Source organism: Corapipo altera, unplaced genomic scaffold, assembly GCF_003945725.1.
Source record: "Corapipo altera isolate COAL_440 unplaced genomic scaffold, ASM394572v1 61, whole genome shotgun sequence".
Classification (NCBI taxonomy): Eukaryota; Metazoa; Chordata; class Aves; order Passeriformes; family Pipridae; genus Corapipo; species Corapipo altera.
In genome coordinates this window covers 4,965,005-4,987,895 of record NW_020884910.1, presented here as the reverse complement: position 1 = coordinate 4,987,895, position 22,891 = coordinate 4,965,005, and the positions used below count along the sequence as shown (strand labels likewise).

Below are 22,891 nucleotides of genomic sequence, written 5' to 3'. Positions count from 1 at the left end.
TTTGTTAAAAATATCTCAATGGAAGCTAGCACACAAAAAATGATCACATTAAAAATCTACACCCTTCCATTTAAGCACTAATTTCCCTGGGTAGATATGCCTTAAATCACTAAATTTACGGCTGCCAATAAATCTTTGCAATCATGATTCAAGTGTAAGTGATGTAGCTATATTGGCTTGAGCTTCTGTAAAGACTGAAATAAGAACTGAATCATGAATCACCCCTTTCATTTCAGTAGGTGCTAACTCAGATGCATATAAGGTAGTGGTGACTTCAAGTGCACCAACTCACTGGAGTCTAAGACAGTATCAGTTGATGAAGATATAGGCACCCTACCGTGAGTAGCTGCTTGTTCTGGATGAGACTGCATTTTGTTTTATTTCTCTTCAAAGGGAGTCCAACTTTCAAGAGTTTGGAATACCCCATCAACTCCTATTACAATCTCTGCCCATCCCATTTTGTGAAGCTATAAATAAAGGTTGAGGTGTTTTGAATTGCGAATTATGCACTTGCCGATTCATTTTAAAACATGATTTATACAAGTTGGAGTCTACCACCATACCCATCCACACCATTGCACCTATGAGATGACAACTTCAGTGACAGTATGCCTGCTTACTTTGTGTGGCCTGAACTGTTATCACAGCCATACTGTAGCAAGGGTCTCTCTGATGACAGGTAGTGTCCCCAGCTCCATATGCATGTCTCTCCACAGAGAGGCAGACAAATATGTGGGTTTCTTCACACAGATATAAGAAAGAGTCTGAGATAATGGAGTAAGAGACATCCAAAAGCATTCTTCAAAAACACATTCCTCGACTCCAGTGTTGGAAAGCTGTTCAGGGATTTTCTCCTTGCTGTACAGCAATGGAGTTTGAGTTCAGAATATCTGCCCTTGCAGCCCCAGTCAAATGCATAGCTTCAGGAGGACTCTTTGTTTGAAATCCAGTTCATTGTGCAGTTGTACCAAGCCTGTTTTCCTTTGGCGCTCTATGTCAACCACTGCTGTCTAAAGGTGCAACTGCAAATCCCACAGACATGCCCTGGCTGGTTTTAAACCAGCTAGGGAGCAATACTGATAGCAGAGGAGCAACTAAAGTAGAGAGTTAAGCATGGGCTATCTAGATAAGGGCTTAGCTAGGAAGTTAAACTGTGCTAAACCAGTATGAAGAATCAGGATGGATTTGCAGTCTTTATAGGCTGCTTAGCTGTTGCTACCTACTTCATTTTAGTCCAAGTATGCAGTGTTGATATGTAGTGTAAGTATATCCCCAAGTAAGTGAGGAGGCACCATGTGAAATAACACATTTTAACAGCTCTGCTCGGACAACAGCCCAACAACTGTCCAGCTATTTTATTAGATCTAAATAATATATACAAGCTATACTTAACAGTATTTGGAGACAGTCTATTAAAAATACTGACAAACAATTTAGGAAATTACTCAGAACGTGAAACTGGGTATTTCTAGGCTCCTGTTACTGAGTCACCCTAGGCCAGTAATCATGGTTACTCCCTCTGTTGTCTTATTTAAAACTGCTTCCTTTGCTTTGTGTTTTGCTGTATTAAGGGAGCAGCTCAGGACTGAGACAGGGTTTCTATCCATGTGTATGCATACACAGAAAAATACAAGGTGCACATGTGAGCTGTCTTTGGCCAACACCTACCACTTTATCACCAAGTTGAGTGTGGACATTGACTTTGAATGGTCCTTCTCACTTGACAGTGTGTACAGAGGGTCTGAAAGGTAAGTGAACAAATGGAAGTAGTTACACATTTGAAGAATCAGCACAAATCGTCAGGCTATGCTTCCGTCTTTTGAAGTCTGTCCATAGGAGAGTATAAAACTAGGAAAGAAAAAACTGACATACATATCTCTATATCAAAAAAATTCCACCATCACACAAATGAGGCTCAGGGCTGAAGTACTAGCGTTCAGTGGAACACGCACATGAAAAATCTACTAGAAAAATCTATTGGTTTTGGAAGCCCTGCCAACCTAAACAGAAAACGTGAAGACATGAAGCATTAAAAGGTGCTATGGTAATCAATGGAAGTACCATACTCTACATGATGCTCCCCTCTGGGACACAAAGCTGGCTTTGCTTCAAGCTCGCAAATGTTTCATCGCCCCGAGCCTCCCCCGGTAACTTCGCTACTACTGCTGCCACCTCTACCCCATTCCCGCTCCCGGGGTGGCACCCACCCGCCCGGTCCCAGCCCTGCCCTCCCTGCCGAGCTCAGCGACAGCCCCTCGGCCCCTCCGGCAGGGGAGGCCCGGGCAGAGGCGGGAGGTCCGCCCGGGCAGCACAACCGCTTCCCGGCCCGCGCCGCCCAGCCCCGGCCCCGCCTGACGCTGCCCCCTCCCGCAGAGGGTGTTGGGCGTGGCCGCGCCGCTCCCGGTACCGTAGCGGCAGCCGGAGGTCCGGCCGGGAGCCCATCCCCGCGGAGCGGGGCTCGCACGGCTGCTGTTCCCATGGCCACGGCCGGCGGGCGGGGCCGGGAATGTCCCGCCCCCGCGGGACGTTGCTGCGGGAGGGCCGCTCCCGGTCCCTGTGGGCCGTGGGGGTGACTCTCTGAGGGGGCGGCCTCGCGCCTCGGGGCTTTCCCCCGCCGCGCTGCTGCTCCCGCTCCCTCGCCCGCTCCCTGTCCCTCCAGCTCCCCGTGCCGCGGGCTGCCGTTCCTGCTTCCCGCTGAGCCCTCCCGCCTCCATCTTGTGCCGCCGCCGGGGGAGCGGCGCTGGCGCGGGGATTGGGCTGTATATTGAGGAGGATGGGGCGCGCTCGAGGGGGGCGGGGAAAGGAAGGACATACATATTTTACCTTTTAACAGCTGCTGCTGAAGTTGTTTTACGTGATGCTCCCCAGTCCCCCTGGTCTCTCGCTTAGTGCTTAAGAAATCTGGTTTAGCAGTTATAGTTAGGGACAGGATTCAAGCCTGGGTATTCTTATTCCTGGCTTTGCTTGTTATCACTTAGGACTTCTGCAGCCATAAAGTGGTGAAAGCGAGTCCAGAGAAGGGCAACGAAGCTGGTGAAGGGTCTGGATCACAAATCGGCTGAGGGAGCTGAAGTTGTTTAGCCTGGGGAAAAGGAGGCTCAGGGGGGACCTTAGCACTGGAAGGAGGTTGCAGCCAAGTGGGAGTCGGTTTCTTCTCCCAGGCAACTAGCGACAGGATGAGAGGGCATAGTCTTAAGCTGCACCACGGGAGGTTTGGGTTGGATATTAGGAGGAATTTCTTCCCAGAAAGGGTAATTAAACATTGGAATGGACTGCCCAGGGAGGTGTGGAGTCACCATCCCTGGAGGCATAAAAGAAAACACTGGACATAGCACTCAGTGCCCTGGTCTAGCTGAGGTGGTGGTGTTGGGTCATGGGTTGGACTCAACGACCTCTAACGTTTTTTCCAACCTAATTGACTCTGTGATTCCGTGAAAATAGGCTTGGTATTTACTGCCCAGAGGGGCTGCATGTATTTTTGCATCTGTAAGGCATCTGGAGAGGCCTGTACAAAGCATTACAAATAAACATTGCCTTTTGCAAAACACTGCTGTTTTCATAAGGAGGAGGCGATCCCCTTCTATGAGAAAGAAAGTTGGAAGCTTCTTCATGCTGCATGTTAAAAACAGAAAGGGCTAATGCTTTTGTGAATGTAAGGAGATTTGTAGGCAATGCTACCTTGGAATAGGACATAAAAAGCAGTGAAACTGCAAATGGGTCCTGTCCTCTGCCTATAATCTTGAAGCAAGTCCCCTATGTTATTTATGTATAAAAGTGTATATCAAAGGGTTATTCACAGCTCACCATGTCTGACATAGAATTTTGGCCCCTCAGTATCTCATCACAGGAGAGCAATGTTAGGATTGTGGTTCCAAATTCTTTGGCTCTGGGAATTTACTTGTAGACAATTCAACTCTGAATGCTGGTTTACTTTCTTAAAGGCCCATCACTTGCTGGAAGCAACAACTTTCTTAAGTTATTTGGTCAAAATGGGTAAATTGAAGGTGTGGGTCTGAACTAAGAAATGCTGCCGCAACTTGAGGTTTTCTGACAGACATATGTAGGATGCGACTTCCCATGATGGATTGATCCATGCCCTGAAGATATCCAGCAGGTTGTAAAGGCCCTCATTTTACTAAAGAGCTTTACAGTGTGACACCTTATTGTAATTATTGACACAGGCAGCAAAAGTCACTTTTTAATAGTTGCCCACCTTTTCTTGTGATCAAGTTCAATTTTCCTTTCTTGTATCTCATTTCATTAAAACTCCATGACTCCGTGCTGAATTTTTTCCATTCTGAACATCTGCCTTGAGGTAATGAGGTGTGTAAACTGTACCTTGGCCAAAAAATTATTCTTTGTTTGCTCCACCCTCTCACATTTTTCCACTTTAAGGTTTTCAGAGATGACTGGATACAGGTGGCCTGGACTTCTTTTTTTTTTTTCTGATGGGGAAAAAAACCAGATGGAAACCAAGATGAGAAGGAACAATGGAACAATTAAATGCATTCTTGAGAGTACTACAAAATGCCAGGGGTAGCCTAACAAATAAGTGATCTCTGGAGTTGTGGAAAACCAAAAAGCTGCACTCCCACTATTTAACTGCATTAAATTGGGTTAAACGTAAGATGTTGCTCCCTTTGTCCTTATTCACCGTCAGCTGCCTGGCCCCGCTGCTTCTGATCTGTCAGTGTTGGCAGCTGAAAGACTATGTAGTGAACCAATTCAGGAGACTGATGTGCCTGAAAACTAATCTGTCAGAAAATAAAAGTTTTCAGGTCATTGCATAGCTGCCTGAAGACTAGTACTCACTCATGGGAGGTGACAGGTATATGGGGCTGGCTGAGCCAAAAAGCTCAAGGTTCAGGTTCATGGAACTTGCTTAGAGTGTGTGCATGTAAAATATTGGCTAATTTTTAACTAGCATTTCCAAGAAATCTCTGTGAACTACAGGTGTGGAGAGTGGACAGCCTTACAAGTGTTGAAAGTTGTGTTGATTGTTACTATGTCAAATATTCTTTGCCTGAAATCTTCATATTCCTGTGGACCTGAAGCTGTGTCAAACCTGGCCAGGGCCCCATGAACACTGGTGTGTGCTGTAGAATACACTGCCATGGCAAAGTGGTGAGATTTGGTCTGAATCATTCTTTATTTATTTATTTATTTTTAATGTAGATCTGCCATGTCCAAAGGAAAAGATCACAAAACACAAAAGACTGTGAGAATGTTTGATCCCAGGCATTAAACTTTGGCAACCTAGTCTCTGACCAGCACTTTGGAAAAGGGGCTCAAAGCTTATCTGGCAGGTTAGTCTGTCTGTGTCAGGGACAATATCCTGTTGCTCTGGTGAAAGTGAGCTGAAGGCAACTAAACTGTAAGCAATCAAAAAAGATTCCTGTTTCCTACAAAAGAACTTGATTGATGGGCTTTCTTCTCAAACTTGTGGGCTGTAGAGTTGGGTTGGTTTTGTTTGTTTGGGGTTTTTTTACTTTTTCATTAATTACTTTTCCAGAACAAGACTGTGTAGCTGAGCTGAGGTGCTGTCTAGCTGATTATTTTTTTTAATAGCCACTTGGCTCTAGGGGACACCAGGTGCTCAGATGTATGAGTAAAACTGTCCACACCCTTGTGAGTTACTGCTGGATTAACTTTGCCAGTGCATAGCATGTTGCAAAACTGCAGAAAAGTGCACTACTTTAGCTGCCTATGAGAGAGGCTGAGCCAAGTGCATTTTACCTCACATTAACCTTGAGATAAGATGGTGTAATTTGCTGCAAGATGAATTACTGCTACTCTGTTGACAGACTTGTTATGCTGTGATGACTTGCTGATGTGTTTGAACTGTAAAATCAGACAAAGGGAAGTAGAAAATTTAGGCAAGGAAGGTAGGATTAGGCACTAGTTGAGAGCAAATAGTAGCTGGACAAAGAAAATATGGATTGGACATGAAAGCGTAATTTTAGAGGAGAAACCTGGCTGGCTGAGCAAAGAAAAATTAGTAGGAGGGTGGGGTGGTAGAGAACCACTGTGCAGGGAGTGGAGGGAGAGACAAGGTGAGCAGCCAGTAGAGCAGAACTGAAGTGGTCTGGACAAGTGGTCTGGAGACCTAGGTGAGGAGCTGAAAATGTGGGGAACGGTGTGGAAAGACAGGATTACAGAGGATATGGCAAAGAAGTTGAGCTAAACAGATGATGAGTCTCTCTACTCTGTTTTCCTTCTGTCCTCTAAAACCTGGGAGGGAACTGGGTTTCTTGTACGTAAATTTTACCCTGCAGTCCACGAGGATTTGTGAGACCCTGGCAAGATGTCATCCATCTGGCTTTAAACTTCATTACATAGATGGTCCTCATCTGCTGTTAGCAGGTGTCAAATGACAGCACTGTTGTGCTGCTGGGTGCATGTGATGCTTCGTGGTGGCATTTTTCTAGTTATTAAAAAAAAAATAAATCTAAGTTACAGGCAACAAGGTTATAGCATTAAAAGCACTGTTGAGGCTTTGATGGCAGGAAATCCCCAAAGTAATCTATTTAAAATTAGTAACCGTTAGTGTGTCATTTCCCATTTTTGCCACAAGATGTCACAATTCCTCCGTGTGTGGTCCGGTCCATCCCAGGCTCTAGCCTGGGCGCCGCCAGTTCAGCTCTTGTATTTAAATGTGAAAGGATATAAAATGAATTCGGCGGTTGGACCCATCCAAGGTAATCGCTAATTTCCATTCCCTGTCCGATCTGCACATGATTTACTAACTGTAAATAATAAACACCTTTTTCCAGGTGTGCGGTTCAAAAGAAGCAGGAAAGCAGCAGCACAAGGATGCAGTCAACGTGGTTGCTAGATTTTTAATCCAGAAGAAAGGAGCCTTCCTTCCAGCTCATCAGAAAAGATGGTGTAGGAGAGTGAAGTAGAAGGGAAGAGGAGGAAGATGTGGTCACTATTCCCAACAGAAAACAGAGGTAAGTCTCAAAAAGATGTGAGAAGACAGATGCTGTGACAGACTGTTGTGGATTGAGACCTTGTCTCTGTGCTGACCTTTGGCTGTAGTAGGGCATTATATCCACTATGGAATACCTCACTTGTAATTTATAACATCCTTTGTAAAAATGGCCTCAGATTACTGATGGTGGTAAATGGAACTTTGCAAAGGGGAAGTCTGTGGTTAATTTGTGCCATTTTTACTAAGAGCCATGCTAAGAGAGGCATCTTCTGGTACAACTGCTGAAATGGTAAAAAAAAAAAATAGATGAAAATCTTTATAGGAGACTTGTTTTCTCTTGCCTTCTTTTTCTTAGTATGAATGTTGGCACATTTCCTGTAGTAAAAGCAATATACAGATGAGAAGAGCTTAAAAAGTCAACGTTCAAAAAAAATGAAGTAGTAGTACTTTGTGATCACCATTAAAAGATTCACTTCAAAGCCTGCTGAAAGACTTCTGTAATGGTTTTGATTAACATTTAAAAAATGAACAAAAGAAGGTGGAATTAAGGCAATTTCCAGCCTATGGTTGAGACAAGTCCAATCTGTGGCAAAACCTCAATTTTACCAATATTTCAGGTATTCTCTGAAGGACATTCATATACATAATTTCACTTGGATGGATCAGCTTTGGATGAGATTCTTAAAGAACAGAGATGACATCAGGATGATTTGCTGGGCTGTAGTCAGTCATGTTGTCTCACCTCAGCAGGAAAAGGATCTTGGACTGAACTCCTTTGGAAACCAGTGAATTCATGGTGTTCTTACTCCTTTCATGTAAGACTCAGTGGAATAAATGTCAATACCATCATGTTTGCTTGCAGGTTTCAAGTTTCTGTGTGTTAAGACACTTTTCTGGGGAGTGAATGTCTGTGCTTGTCTGATCTGAATGGAGCATCAGGGACTCTTGATTTCCTATGATTACTTTAGCCACTCCCTTCGAGGAAATTAAATATCTGGACAGAAGTGCTATGGAGATTCATTTCAACTTGTTCTTACCATATATACACTTCCATACACTACACTCATATTTACTCTTAAACAATTATTGCACATAACCTTAATGTCATCTATTAAAGCTTTCAAAAAAACCCATTTACTTATCATCCTTTAATTGCAATCCACCCAATGGAGGTCAGGTGAGGGCTGGCACACATCCAAGGGCCCAGGGGTGGCCTATCAGAAGTAAAAAGGTGAGAAAGCAGTGACAGGACACTCAGGCCATTGGAAGAAAAGAGCTAGAATTGGATGGGAGCTCAACACAGCCCTTTGAAGGATTGGGGAAGGATGCAGAAGTATCACTTCCCTCATGTAAGAAAACAAAATCTGTGGTCTCTTATTGAAAGTTCCCCTATCTTTCCTCTCTGTCTTTGCCTGCACCCACATAGTCCTTTCCACATCACTTCCCAGTCTCAGATGGTGGAGACTGAACAGAACACAGTACAGGATCTAGAGCATATCACTGGTGTCTTGATATATCAATGGTGAGAACATGATAAGAGCTCACTGTGTAGCATGTTGATCTGGAAACATCCCCTCTTTGATCCTAAGTCTTTGGATGGACCCCTAGGAGAACCAGACCTTGAAGAATCCATTCTGGGTTTTAAATAAGAGACTGGAGTAGTTAATGATGTGCCTAGTCCAGACAGGATGCACTGAGTAAAATTTATTGCTGCACAGAGTTAAGAACCAAGCCAAGACAGCTAGGTACCAAGCTTGGATAAAATACTGCACAGCATATTGAAAACCAGGGCAAAATAGTCAGGATATGGGCTTGAGCTGAACGTTTAGATGAAATTTTCTTCCATGTAGATGAAGTGTGTTCCCATGTCACTTTTAAAGAAGAAATTGTACTCCAGATACAGATTGTACTGCAGATATCTAGGAAGATGTCAGTGTAAATAGGCTTTCTTGAGAATCCCTGCATATGGAGATGCCCTAATGCTTTTTAAAATTTGACAATTAAGCACTTTATAGTCAAGTCCCATTGATTTTTGGTGGGAAAAAGGATTCTAAAGATCTTGAGAAGGAGATCAGCAAGAAGAAAAGCAGAAGAAAACAAGTGCAAATCAATTAGGTGTTAAAAATTGAAACCTAGCGTGATGACTGATGTCAAAGAAATGGCTTGAAAGTGAATGAATTTTCTACATTATTTAATAACTTTGTGAAAAACAGCTGTGGGGAGTCTAAATGGATTCAGAAGATGTGTGATGTTGCAGCTCTTTACAAGCAACTTGCAGCACTGCACAGCATATGTCTTGATGCAATATTTAAAAGGAGTGAGGTTCTGGAATGTGAGTACATAGAAGCATGCAGCTGCAATCAGTGACATCTCAAATATGGAATGACTCATGTATTTGTAAATACTAATGATTCCTTCCCAACTTCCAGTTAGCTCCCGCAGTTCATTGAGAATGTTAAACTATTTTCTATAGTGGAGCTTCACATTTCATAAAATTAGATCATGAGAGACTTGGATAGATTCAAACAAGCCAGATTTGTCACTGACACAGGCATTAAAATGGCATCCCACCAAGCAGAATGAAATTTTTAACAGCAGCAACACTTGGGGGAAAAAAGGACTAATGGAATGTGTGCACTGGAAGAGAAGTGGACCTACAGTATTGCTGCTTCTCAGGTGCCTGACAGTTTAACACTATGCACAAGAGTTGCAGAACACTGCCTGTTTTGCAGCAGAACTGATCAAGGTTAGAAGTTTGTATTATGGAGGATTTTACAGAACTACAACGAGATGGTTTTCTTCAATACACAGGCAAGTGGGCTTGGGTTGTAAATGAGGTTTCCTGTGGTGTGTAAGCACAGACCTTAGGCAGCATTTGATTTTTGTGGGGTGACTAAGTGGAGATCATCTTTGCACGGATGTAGTGGTACATATTAACAGTGGCTCAGCTGTCTGATTCTGATCAGTTCTGACAATTCATATAGGTCTTTTTGTGGAAATGTGGAAGTCTTACTCTTTCAAGTCATGAGAAGTGAGAATGGAAGAGGTTTCCTCTTTGGAAAGAACTATACAGGCAGCTACCTTGGTTAACTCTGCAATGCAGGAAAAAAAATCTGTAGCAAAACTTACCCTGGCTGATTAGAGTGTGTCTGCTTCATGCCTAAGCACTTTTAATCCTGGGCTACTTTTTTTCTGATTTTTACCTGAAAACAGAGAGTCTGACTGCAATATAGGGACAGACCTTTGCAGATTCATGTGGAGGATTAGGGGAGGATTAGTGATGTTATTTCCCAAATGCAGGTTAGAGTTTTCTGAGTTACTAAATGTAGAGACTATCAGAAAATACACAGTTGTCTTCTTCAGCCATGCTCTTTTGTTGTGTTGGTAACACATGCAGCCATTGGAGTGCAAACACTTGACCTTTCCTTCCCACCAGTCTGTGCAATGGGATTTATTCCAGAATGCTTGGATTTTCACGGGTGTTCCCTCCACAAAAGGGAGCAGTTGATCAGTCATGCCAGCAAGCACTGAAGTAAGCCTGACCAGGCCTGCAGTGCACATCCAACATCAGCTGCTGCATATCTGCATTTTGGAAGAGCTTCCGTATGTCCATGTCCAGTGTCTAAAGGCTTGTAGTTCCTGCTTGGATTGCATGTGGAACAGGCAGGCTACTTTGAGGCATGGTACAAAATGCCAGCTTCCTTCTTTTGCTGTGTTACCAGGGAGATTGCACACTGAATTTGCTGATCTGGATTTTGCAGTGTTGCATGCATGGCAAATTCCTAGTCTTTACTTGTATGTTTGGATATGCTTTCAATGGACAGTGACAAGAAGGAGCATAACATGAAAATCATGATAGTCGTAATCTTAGCACAAAGGAGGGTCACTTTCCTCTTAACTGTGGAGGGCTCCTGCCAGAGTCCTGGTCCCAGAATGAGACCCCAGAATTTCTGGGATGATGTGGGCTGAGTCCTGCAATGTCAGAGACAGCAGTTCTCATTTTAAGTGAAAAGTGACTGCAATCTTGCAAACTACCTTCCACCTTTAGACTCTGATGCTCTGAAGATTTGGCTGAATTTCTGGCAAGAGATGCTCTGTTGCAGTACTAGCTTGTAGGGCATTCAAAGAGACAGAAAGGCCTTAAAAGTAATCTTGATTCTGCTCTTGTTTCTCTAAGGGCTTGCTTGCCAGTATGGAGGGAGACTTTCTCCATACTACCTTCCAAGGTGGTCTCTCGGGAGGGGATGGTTCAATCCTGTGGTACAGGATCCCTGCATACAGAATTCATGCCGTAGTCCTGAAACATGGGATTGGCCTCTTCCGTCTGGGAGGGACTGGCACATTGCCTCTTGAGGTGGTTTTAGCCCAGTGAACCCCTTGCCTTTACCTAAAGATGGAGTTTGAAGCTTAGAGTCTCTTCCATTGTACTAGACAAGAGCAAAAGTCCTTCTACCCTAGCATTCATTCTCTCTCTGGTCACACTGCTGAGCTGGTAGCATTTGGTAGTTGCAGTCTGCAACTCTGATCAAAAAGAGAAACTCTATCCTGCACTTGGGCAGTTAATATAAGAGGCAACTGGGCCCTGACAAGTCATCTTGCTCAGAGGTTTGAAGTCCTTTTTTTTCACGTAATCTAAGTATTGACCTAAAACACAGGCAACTTCTTTGACAATCAAACACCGCATACGGTTCCCTGGGCTGCTGGAGCAATGGCTGTCTCATGTTTATACCGAGTCAAAGACAAAAATATTTCTCTAGATCATATTGAATAAGTTTCTTTTTTCGAGATGATAGTGGTTCCCAGAATAGGCACTACATGGAAAATACCAAAATACCTTCAGCTCAGTTTCACCATACAAATTTCCCACAGCTTAATTTACCTTCTATCATGTCTATCGGAAGTGTGGGAAATCTGGAAAACCCCAGACTACCCCAGACTGTTACTTTCAACTGACATTGATAGGGGCTTACCCTACCTAGTAGTAACAATGAATGTAAATACATTTTTGAGGTTCCTTGAAAAGCCTGTCCGTTTGAGTCTCTCTAACAAACAAGTACTTTTATTTTTGACAACCATTCTTTTAGTAGGCTGAAACTGAAGACACAAGAAGCCAACGGGAATGACTGCAGTGATGTTCTTCAATTCTGATAAAGGGCTGTACAGGGGAAATAATTTGGAAACCCATGACAACTGTGCTGTCTCCCCCTATTTTACCCATTAGTCCTCTAAATCCAGAGCTGTAAATGTCCAGTGCTACCTGATGTCCCTGTACTCTCGCATGTGGCACCAGGCTGCCAAATTACATGGCAGATTGAGGGAGGGTCTTTTCTCATTATCTCTTTCAGAGACTGAGATTTTCACTGAATCTCCCCTCCAGGGTACTGGATCTGACAGTTTTCCAGCAGTCTCATCTCAGTAGCCTGCCCTTAGCTCTTCCTCTTTGACTGGTAGATAAATCTGTTCATTCTGACACATAACTCTCTGACATAATTCTTCTGCCACTGTCAGCAGGCAGAGGGAAAATGGAAAACAGAAAGCACCAAGTTAACAATCCTTTTGCACAATGTAATGTCAGAAGAGAATTGGCTGTGATCTCCTCTCTGCACTGCACTCCAAATTGGTGCAATCAGTATCAAAATGTGTTAAGTATGCTTTAATGGCACGTCCCTTCCTTCTCCTCTCTCTCAGCCACTGCCCTCTCATCCCAAAAAGAAATGATTCCTTTTTCCAGGGCAATTCTGTTACAAACTATTACCATGCAGGGAGCATAGCCAAAATAGCAGTGTTCCTCCTTAATCTATTTGGAAGAGTGGAGTGCTGCTTGCAGAGATGTTTAGTCTTCACAGGTCAAACCTTTGTGCAAACCCATTTGAAGTTGTCTCTCAAGAGGACTAAATTTTAACCTTCCTCTGCCCTTGTTATTCTGGAACAGGCAAGAGTATAAACTGTATTTTGTTTGGTCTTTTCCTGGTTTCTACAGGCCAAATCAATGTCTTTCAAACTTTTTTTTTTTTTTAATAGAAGATGTTAAATAAAAGATACTGTTCAATTGCAGACTTTGAGGTTTTATCACAGGCTTTCCCTCAGAGTTTGTGTTGCTATTGCCAGTTCTATCTAGGTCTTTGGACAGTGGCCAGCAGATAAAGCTTTAGGAAGAAAAGACAAAAGTAGTTAATTTGAAAGGAAAACATGCTTAATATGTTTTAAAAACTAGGAACAAGGCACTGCTTTGGAGAGCTGATGTTTGGTTTTGATAGGTGTTTCAATGTCGGCTCATACCTTGCAGCATGTTTGTGTGGATTTGGAAAAATCATATTCTGGTCAACAAATGCATCCTGTTTATCTTCCAGTTCATCATTCCTGGCTGCATGGCCTCCCAACCTGTGTGTTTAACCAGGAGGCTGTGTGGGCACAGGTCACCTGGACAACCTTCCCAGCCAACTAGGATAGCGGGGAACAGGCTACTGAGCTGAGATCCGTGGATAATTAAGTAGGTGGTTGATTAGGTCGAGTGAGTGTTACATGACACCATTCCAGAGGAAGGATGGCAGCACACTGGCTCTCTCCTCGGGAGCCTGCATTTGGAGAAGTCACATTGTCAGGGTGTCAGAGGTGCCTCAATAGTGAAAACAGGAGAGCCTTATCTACCCGTGCGATGAAACCGTGGAGCTTTGGACTTCTGGAAGAGATAGGTTCTACTTTTCATCTCTCTTTGTGAGAATGAGGGGATCAAAAAAGAATCCTCTCCTGTCATTTACTCATTCAGGTAGCACAAGTCCGTGGTGGTGGCATTCACCTTGGTGATCTAGAGAAACAGAAGAGCAAAATATCTCAACAGAGAATGATCTCACTTCTGACCTGACTTATTGGAAGGGTAAATACTGAAAATGACATAATTCTGTCTTGCCCAGGGCTCTTGAAAACAATAGGGTTGCTTGATACTTCATGCCTTGTATAGGGCAGGACCATTTTCAATCTTCTACCTGAGTGGAGTATTCAGATCCCTAGCAGGTATTTTGAGCTCCCTGGTTTTGCTGAGACTGAGAACATGTAACCTGTTTTATTAGGCACTACTGCTATTCACTTTTCATCATAGATCAGAATAAATACCTCTGTGATTGACAAGTATGGGATAATCTGTCCCAAATGTAAAAACCTCATTCTAAAAGTCTAACTAAATACACAAAACACAGGTTTTCTACCACTCCAAATGTTCTTGACAGTGCTCCTACAATTTTAGATCCCCTTAGTACATGATATAAACTGCCAGTTCTTTGACTCTTGCTACACCCCATTAAAAGGCACAGCAGCTGCATCCTATGGGCATATTCCTCTTTTCCCCTTTCAAGGTCTCAGCAGTATCACATCCACTAGTGCCCTGCCCTTCCCACATTACCTCTGTAGGGCGTCTCTTTACTCTGCAATGTGCCTGCAAGTCTATACATGTGCAAGTATCACTATTCATCACGAGGGCTGGTGGCAGGGAAAAGTGTAGCATAGGAACTGACACGCTATGGCCAAAGAACCAAGCTGTGGTGTGTATGTGACAGAGACCTGGAAGGTGAGAGTGGCTGCCGATGCAAGGTTTGCGCCAAACTACAAAAGAGGAGCTCTGTATCTTTTCACTTATTGCCCATGCTGTTGTCCACAAAAATCAGATTCATTACACAGTGCGCAACAAGCCAACGATTACACACTTGAGTGAGACATTTATTATTTATTTCAGAGTTGTGCAAGCCTGGGTGCTCAGTGGAATTCCACACGCACACCAACTATCAAAGCTTCTTGCTGTTTGCACATTTTAGGAAACAAAGGAATCAATGTTCATTGGCTACAAGTTACATAGTTCTCTTGTTAATTAGTATTGGTTAATGATTCTCTCACTTCTCATGCTAATTAGTTCACATGCTCAGTTTTCACTTCTTTTGAGTGGGTGCATTTTTTGGGTCAGTGGTCCATGAGTTGGTGGTCATGAACTGCCCCTGCTGGAATTACCTTTTACCCAGCTGGAGCTGATTTCAGCACAGTTGCTGACTTGGCTTTATTCGTTTCTTCCTTATTTTTTGAGTTCTACCAGATGTCCTTGTGGCCTGTAAATTCTTCATTTTTTGTGTCCACAATCAGTGGTACATCCTTCTTCCCAGTCTTTGTTAACATCCCCCTAGGTCTGAGATCATTGAAGCATGTCAAGCCCTAAACCTTAACAAGGCAATTCTACCAACAAGTAATTTATCTTTTTAACACCTGGACATCACTTATAGATTGTTAGATGCTATTGGTTTCACAGATTAAATCTCCTTTCTTGTTATTTAGGCTTGAAAGTGTACAAAGATCAAACATCAAAAAACATAATTTCTTAAGATAATTTTACATATTCCCCATTTTGCAACAATGCCAGGGATGGGCCTGGCTGGCCCCCAGCCACAAAACAGCAACATGAATATTCCCAGTGATGATGACTGTGCTCACGTGTGCTGTACCTGTGTTGCTACGTGTTCTTCACTCCGGCTGTTGCAAAATGTGGAATATGTAAAAATTTCCATAAGAAAGGATGTTCTTTGATGTTTGATCTTTGTGTACTTTCAAGCCTAATCAACAGAAGGGAGATGCTGTTGTGAAACAGCAGCTAACAAGCAAGCTATAAGTGATGCCCATGTGTTAGAAGAACCAAATTACTTGTTGTTAGAATTGCCTTGTTAAAGTTTAGGGCTTACATGCTTAATGATCTCAGACCTAGGGGGAAGTTAACAATCTCAGGGGAAAAGGATGCACACTGATACTGGACATAAAGAATGCAGAATTTATGGGACATCTGCATTGGGACACTGAACCAAGAAACTCATTGACCCAAAAGAAGAGAAAGTCTGGGCATGTGGACTAATTAGCGTGAGAAGCGAGAGAATCATTAACCAACAGAAGATGGACTGTTAATTAATAAGAAAACTATGTAACTTATAGCCAATCAACATTAATTCCTTTGTTTGCCAAAATGTATAAACAGTAAAAAGTTTTGATAGTTGGTGTGCTTCATTTGTGGAATTCCACTGAGCACCCAGGCTTGCACAACTCTGAAATAAGTATCTCTCAAGTGTGTATTCTTTACATTCATGTTATTTGATAGGTCCTATGATTGTAACTAAGCCTGTAATTACAAATGCAGCTATAAAAGTCACTGTCAAATTTTGCACTTCCATGAGAAATCTCATCCTCTGACACCTAAAAAACAAAGCATTTTCCTTTATTTTAAAGAGAACATAATTTATAATCAACTGATTTGCAAAGCAAAAGTTATTGGCTTGTTGCACACCAAGTAACAAATCCGACTTTTGCAGACAACACCACAAAGAACTGAGCCTCTGTTTTCCCCACTGATTGAATGGGAAAAAAGAGTCTTAGGTGGCTGGCCACAACTTTCACCGTGGAGCCTGGCGCTGGCAGAACCAAAGTCCTAATCCTGTCCCTTGCTGCTCTTGCTAAGACTGCAGCGGGTGCCGGGTCCACCATTTGTCACCCTGCTGTCCTCCCTCCCTTTCCCGTTCATTCTGGCTCGTTCAGTACCGAGTGTCCCTGCAGACCGTCACTTTGGACCCGCCGGCGTGTGTCGCCACAGGGGTGACGGCCTAGGGAACAGGGAGGGGGGCGGGAGGAGGGCTCCGAACTCCATCTCCCATCACGCCGCGGGCCGGGAAGGGGCGGGCGGCGGGGAAGGTTTCCCGGAACCAGCGGGTCCCTGGCGGCCGGCACTGCCCCGATCTCCCCGCAGGCCGAGGGTGCCGGGAGCCGCCCGCCATGTCGACGGTCGCCGCCGCCAGCTGCGACAGCAAGGGCGCGGAGGAGGCGCGGGGGGACAAGAAGCCGCTGAAGCCCTGCTGTGCCTGCCCCGAAACCAAGAAGGCGCGGGACGCCTGGTGAGCCTGGCCCGGGCTCCGCGGGGAGGGTGGTTTTGGGAGTCCCGCCTAGCCAGCACACTGGTGCAGGAGCATCCCAGGGAGGAGGGACAGTGCGGGAGAGGAGGTGGAGAAAATGGCTCAAAAGGATACTTTGGAATTGAAGAGGTTAATATCTCGTAGCCCCGGTTTAAAACAGGTTTCGGAGATCAGCTTTTAATGATGCTTGTAAATTTTCGCTGCTGTTGGCTGACCGAAGGAACAAGTACCAGCAGGTGGTAACGTCTTTATTGCTCAGTTGAATATAAATTATGTTCTGTTTTAAACAAAGAAAAATGCTTTGTTTTTTAGGTCTCAGAGGGTGACATTTCACACGGAAGTGCAAAATTTGGCAGTGGCGTTTATAGCTGCATTTGTAATTACAGGCTTAGTCACGATCATAGGACCTGTCAAATAGCGTGAAATGCACCTGCAAAATGGAGCTCCTTTGTCTATGGCAGTGAACCTTTAAAGTTTTAAGAACTTTAATCTGGTGACCAAGTTGGAGGGTTTTGGGGTATTTTTACCCCACAGGTGATATAGATGGTATTCAGTAAGTGACATAATACTGAACATGGTATTTTTGCTAAAGTTAGGGGTGCATGTCTACTTACATGGTAGGGTGAAGGTGAATCCAGGGCCCGCTCAGAAAAGGTTGGTAAGGATGCATGTTTCTGGTCAGATGGAGTCGCCTTGGGCAAGCAGCAGACATGTCCATGCTCATTGTAATAAAGCCCAAGAAGAAAATTAAAGATTAAGAAAATCAGGTATTTTAGTTATTCACCATTTGGTAGTTTCGTCCTTTGGCAGCAAGAGTGGCATAAAGTGGCAGATGAGGGTTGATCAGGCCTGTGATCAGCACTCTGCAGAGCAGTGGAATCTCCATCTCTGGGATCAGGAAGTGCTCTGCCAGTCAATCAAAAAGCAAGTCTGAAGTGCTTTTGTGGTATACATGATGTACCAACGATGATAGGCTCTTACTTGGAGGGATGAGTAACATCAAAAGTTACCATATGTCATAAATAAACAGTAGCTGGACAGGTGGTTTTTTTTGCTTCAGGTTCCCCGAATACCAACTGAAGTTGAACTAAAACATCATTTACTGCTCAGCTCATCATTTACTGTGTTGTTTCTTACTGGAGAAATTTTGTTGCTTCCCTGCTGAATGATTTGAAAGAGGTTACTGACAAGCTCAGCATACTTAATGAAGTGATGTGACAGCCTTGTGTTGTATAACAAATCCCCATCTAGACCTGCCCAGAATAGACCCTAGCTGTTAATAGGAAATTCTGTAACATCTATTATCAGAGTTTTAAGTGCACAGCTCCAGACTTGGGTAAGTTTTTAAGATAGTTTTATACTTTCCAAAACAGTGCTATCCTGGACAGGATGGACAAAAAGATCTCTGGAGCCTAATAGGGATTTTTGATTGTCCCCAACAGATTTGTGGGGTAAATTCTATGGCTTTGACTAACAGTAAGTAAACATTTTGTTGCTGAACCTTGGATATCTTTTTCTTTTGCAGCATCATTGAGAAGGGGGAAGAAAATTGTGGGCACCTAATTGAAGCTCACAAAGAGTGTATGAGAGCTCTGGGCTTCAAAATATGAGTGAGATGACCAGGACTGTGATTGTGGTGAGTACATCCTTCAGGACCTCTGCCTCTGAAGAGCCCTGGCACCTCATCTGCTGCCACTGGAAGGCCCAGAGTACTGTTTGTGATGGTAAAGGTGTCATCCTTAAGAGAGGGAGGGCAGAGTAATCCTCACTGACACTAGAGTAAGCACTGCTGTCTTTGTGAGGGTAGTGAAGTCTTAGGCAGTAGAGAATGGTGCTGCCTCTTGTCTTCTAATAGATCTGAACCTCAGTTTAGCTTTCTGATGCTGGGGCAGTGTGGGAGTTGGGTATTGTGGGTTTGTGCTGGGGTTTTTTTGTTGATTGCTGAACTATCCCTCAATATCGAGTGGAAATCCATGTTTTGTGAACTTGTGTTTCCTCTCTTCTAGATGATGTCTGTGGTGTGACTTCGTTCTGGAAAGCTGCAAAATAAATTATTTCTGCAAGTTACTTCAAAGAACAAATATAAACAAAGCATCTATTTATAAAGAATCTCTAATGATAGACCATGCATCACATCTGAAGCTTTTCCACTGTTAACTCTTGACCTCTGCTATAGAAAATATATTTTTTCCTGTTAATAAAAGTCTGAAAATGACCAACGTTCTTGACTTCTGTTTCTTTTTACATAAAGAAATGACAGTGCTCTCCTTATTGAAAACAGTGTGCTGCAGGAAATGAGAGAATGAGAAAAGCTTGCCTTGATCATTAACATAAGAACATTGATTACTGTGGTGTTGTGGTTGAACAGAGAGGACTTTGGTGGGTTTTCCCACTGATGGAAATTGTGAAATTGTGCCAGTAACACTGCTATCTTACTGCTTTCAGCAAAGTCATGCTGAAGCTTGTAATGCAGTTTGTGACAGTGGTTGTAACTATGTTTGTACAAAGATGACCACAGTCTTACATAATGAACTTTCCTCACAGTCAAAATTATATTTGTTTTCCCCTGTTAGAATTTGTCCAATGTTTTTTGAATAGCTTTACCCAAGGGTTCAAGCTTCACTCTTTATAATGAAAAATTAAGTACTTCCCATATCAAACTCACTTGAGCTGGTAGTTCTTCAAGGGAAAGGGAGCAGAGGACTGCTCCCTGTCACTGCAAGTGACTTGTATGTACAGGTCACTTGCCTGGAAGAAAAGCTTTTTTTTTTTTATGCAACAGTTTTTGTTGTGTTGGTCTTGTGCTAGGCACGCATGGGCTTTTGTTTTCTGGCTTCTTTTTTCACCTCTGTGGCATGACAGTGGGAGGGTAGTTGTGGCCTTTGATTTCTTCTTACAGTCTAGAGACTAAAAAGGTGCAGTTGGTAGCTTGTTACACATATGTGACTTTTGGCTTCATACTATGTGATTGTGCAACCCTACCATTGTTGTCCTTCCTGTGGTGATTTGACTGCTGAAGGCAGTATCACTAATTACTTCCTCTCCTGATAAGTTTTCAGAAACTGATGATACAAGTTCTGTGCTTTGTCTTGATTCTTGTCTTGGCTTTGATCCTGCTGGAGGGGTGGGTGCAGTCACCCACCACTGTCGTAGTTTCTTTGCCAGCTGTGTCCTGCATATCCTGAGCTAGCAGTGAATAGGCCTTGAACATTTAGCATGTGAAGTTTGGTGCTGCCTCTGGTGAGACTCACAAGTTGTATGAGGAGAGTTTAGACTCGCCTCCAGGAATGTTTTGTGAAGGTCCTGTCCCGAGGCAAGAGTTGTGCCCGTGTTGGCTCTCAGCCTCAGAGAAGGGACACAGGTGTAGCTCTGGCAGAAAGCATTCAAAGCTACCTGTGGCACTGTAGCTGTCTGAGCAGCAGGACCTGGTGCTTCTCTTGGTGTTTATTGTTGTCCTGAGGTAGAAACTTGAATAAGGTCATTTATTGTTGAACCATTGCATGTCAGAGATTAAACTGAGGAGAATGTTAAAAGGTGCATGAGCACCAGCTTTGTGGTGGCATGTCCAGTTTGGGTAAACTGTGAAAATGGTACCACAGAATAGAGCAGGGCAGTGGTCAAGTGAGAATGGGAATGCTGTTTATATCAGGTCAAAAAAAGAAAAAAATGGACTGCTGCACAATTTTACACAAATTCTGTAAAGGTAAGAAATGGGATGTCTGGGCCTCCATGAGGGTCAAAGCATGGTAGATATTTTAGAAAGTTTTTAGAAGGAAGATGATGAGTGGGATGCTGACGTACCTATGTGCAGCAGGTACAGAAAGGATACTGGACAAATCTATATTTAAAGCAACAATGGAAAAACCTCATAGTCAAATCACACTTCTTGCTGAGTGGCTTCATTTCTTACAACAGTATTCCTGTGGAGTGGATTCAGAGCTCAATTTGAGGAGTGGGAGTTACTGTCCCTGTGTTACTACTCACCGACACTGCTGGTGACAAGCACTGCCCTGCACAGCATGTACCTGTGAGGGTGTGAAACATAACAGTAGTAGGAAACTTGACTAAACTATATAGCAGTACAACTAGATAGAGTACATACCATCTTTCAACCTTTGCGACTCACTGTGAGCTTGTCTGGAGCAGGCTTGAGACCTTTCCCAACAGCTGTAAATTGAACGTGTATTTTGGAGCTACAGGGTTTACTAGTGTGTAAGTAACAGTTCTGCAGACTAGTGCCAGCTATGCAATATATAATACATCAAAAAGGAGATGTCTGATTATGCCCTCTCTGACTTTATGCCACCAAGGTCTTAGTGTCCTCAACACAGGTGATTGAACTAGTTTTCAGCTTATGGGATCTGTAGTGAATATGTAGACTTCCTGAGGATGGGCAAAATAGCCAGTCGTTCAGCTGCTGTCAGATTTGGGACTGATAATCTCTGTGTTGTGTGGTTCTCAAGGACAGAGGATTTATTTGCCAAACATAGTGCAGGCTGCATCTGGGTTGCATCATCGCTTGCAGCTAAATACTGCTACTGATTGAATTCATTTTAAGTGGGGAAATCAGTGGAGTGCCTATTTACACACTGCCCATTTCAGTGCTGAAATGCTTGACATTTCTATTTTTCTTCTTCACAGAGTCATTTTGTTAACTGTGTTTATGTGTCTTCTTCCAGGGAAGAGTCTTAATGCTGCTCAGGTGTTTTCTATGCACTTGCTGTGTTGATTCCAAATTGTTTTGACTTTGGTATCTCCCTTTTAATACTTGCGTGGCTTTCCTATTGAATCAGTACTGGCTTTTTGGACACTCCTCTTGGATGAACCAGTATCCCTGGATGAAAGGCATATATTCTAATTCAGGGCAAGACATGAACATAAAATTTCTGTTTGGTAATAAGAGGTTTTTTAACTGTTGCTGTGTGGAAAACTCAAAGTGGTGTGAAGATGATCTGTGTGGCCATGGCAACTGTCAAAGGAGAAAGAAAGATTTGAGCCTTGGTGGCTTAATGATTTACAAATCTTCCTTTTAAAAACTGGGTCTACAACCACCTAAATTAATCTCTAGTGTATGCTCAGAGATCTACCTTTTAAAAGGCTGTATCATTCTCTGTGCAATGTCACATTGAGACCCAGCAGAAAAGTTGCATAGTTTCTAGTGAGAGCTTTGTTTATATCAGATCAAGAACAGAAAAAAATGGACCCCTCTACAATTTTACACAAATTCTGTAAATGTAAGAAATGAGATGTCTGGGCCTCCATGAGGGTCAAAGCATGGTAGGTATTTTAGAAAGTTTTTGGAAGGAAGATGATGAGTGGGATGCTGATGTACTTGTGTGCAGCAGGTACGAAAAGGATACTGGACAACTCTATATAGCTGTTACTGCTGTTGGTTGAAAGCTTCCTGTTTGTCTTCTACAGGGGAGTCACAGCAGGTCATCCTCACCCGCCGTGGTGTCCCCAGTATCACTGCTACACCACTGTTTATGCTCTAGAAGATGCCAGAGGAAGGACCTTCTTTGTTATAATGAATCATTGGCATTGTGTTCCAGAGTATTTTCTAGCTCAGGAATTTACCTAACTGAAGAGTGAAATTAATAACTTCCTTTTTCCACTTTCTTTGATGTCTCTGCAAAAGTTTTTTTGGTAGTACAGAAAGGTAGGAGAAATTGCAGTGGTGCTTTTGAGAATGCTTCCTCTAATGTAGTTCTACATTTCTATTCATAGCAGTACAGTTTTGTCTCACAGATCTTACATAAAGTATCTTTCTCCTAAGTGTTCCCAATCTTGATATCCCAAATCCTGATTTTATCAAATATCAGCTTATCTTGGAAAAAGGGGCTTTTATAATATGGATTGTTTTGCAGAGGCCTAAAAGTAGACAAGTTGTTGTTGGGATCATCTAGCAAGTATATGGCAATGGTATGAAAAACAGAACCTGTATCCCAAGGTTTTTATTGTAGTGTTTTGCTTCTCTTTGCAGAGAAGGTCAAGAGACAGAAAATTTTTAGTTTCCCCATAACTCTTGCAG

General features: G+C 43.1%; 2 protein-coding genes across 5 annotated transcripts in view; one reads left to right on the top strand and one right to left on the bottom strand.

Moving 5' to 3' along the window:
• Window positions 1–16,618, bottom strand: part of MAATS1 (MYCBP associated and testis expressed 1) — a 46,077-nt gene extending 29,459 nt beyond the window's left edge. Inside the window, exons 1-2 of one of the 4 annotated variants that reach the window (XM_027653560.1) lie at window positions 16,523–16,618; window positions 1,680–1,741 (exon numbers count right to left, since the gene is read on the bottom strand). In XM_027653560.1, coding sequence (XP_027509361.1) covers window positions 1,680–1,741; window positions 16,523–16,598 — 138 coding nt within the window. In that variant the 5' untranslated portion in view covers window positions 16,599–16,618. Of the gene's footprint in view, window positions 1–1,668; window positions 1,742–2,207; window positions 2,330–2,407; window positions 2,510–16,522 lie in introns of those variants that run through there. The other 3 variants (XM_027653558.1, XM_027653556.1, XM_027653559.1) reach the window with 3 other exon arrangements.
• Window positions 16,605–19,079, top strand: LOC113951943 (cytochrome c oxidase copper chaperone). Its single transcript, XM_027653561.1, has 3 exons — window positions 16,605–16,842; window positions 18,386–18,496; window positions 18,867–19,079. Exons 1-2 carry the CDS (start codon window positions 16,724–16,726, stop codon window positions 18,468–18,470), a joined length of 204 nt encoding a protein of 67 aa, XP_027509362.1. The 5' UTR covers window positions 16,605–16,723; the 3' UTR covers window positions 18,471–18,496; window positions 18,867–19,079.
• Window positions 19,080–22,891: the final 3,812 nt, after the last annotated feature.

Bases quoted from the DNA above. Each gene is read 5' to 3' on its own strand.
- LOC113951943 (XM_027653561.1), top strand. From the start codon at position 16,724: ATGTCGACGGTCGCCGCCGCCAGCTGCGACAGCAAGGGCGCGGAGGAG. The intron at 16,843-18,385 runs GTGAGCCTGGCC...TTTCTTTTGCAG, and splicing joins AAGAAGGCGCGGGACGCCTG to CATCATTGAGAAGGGGGAAG.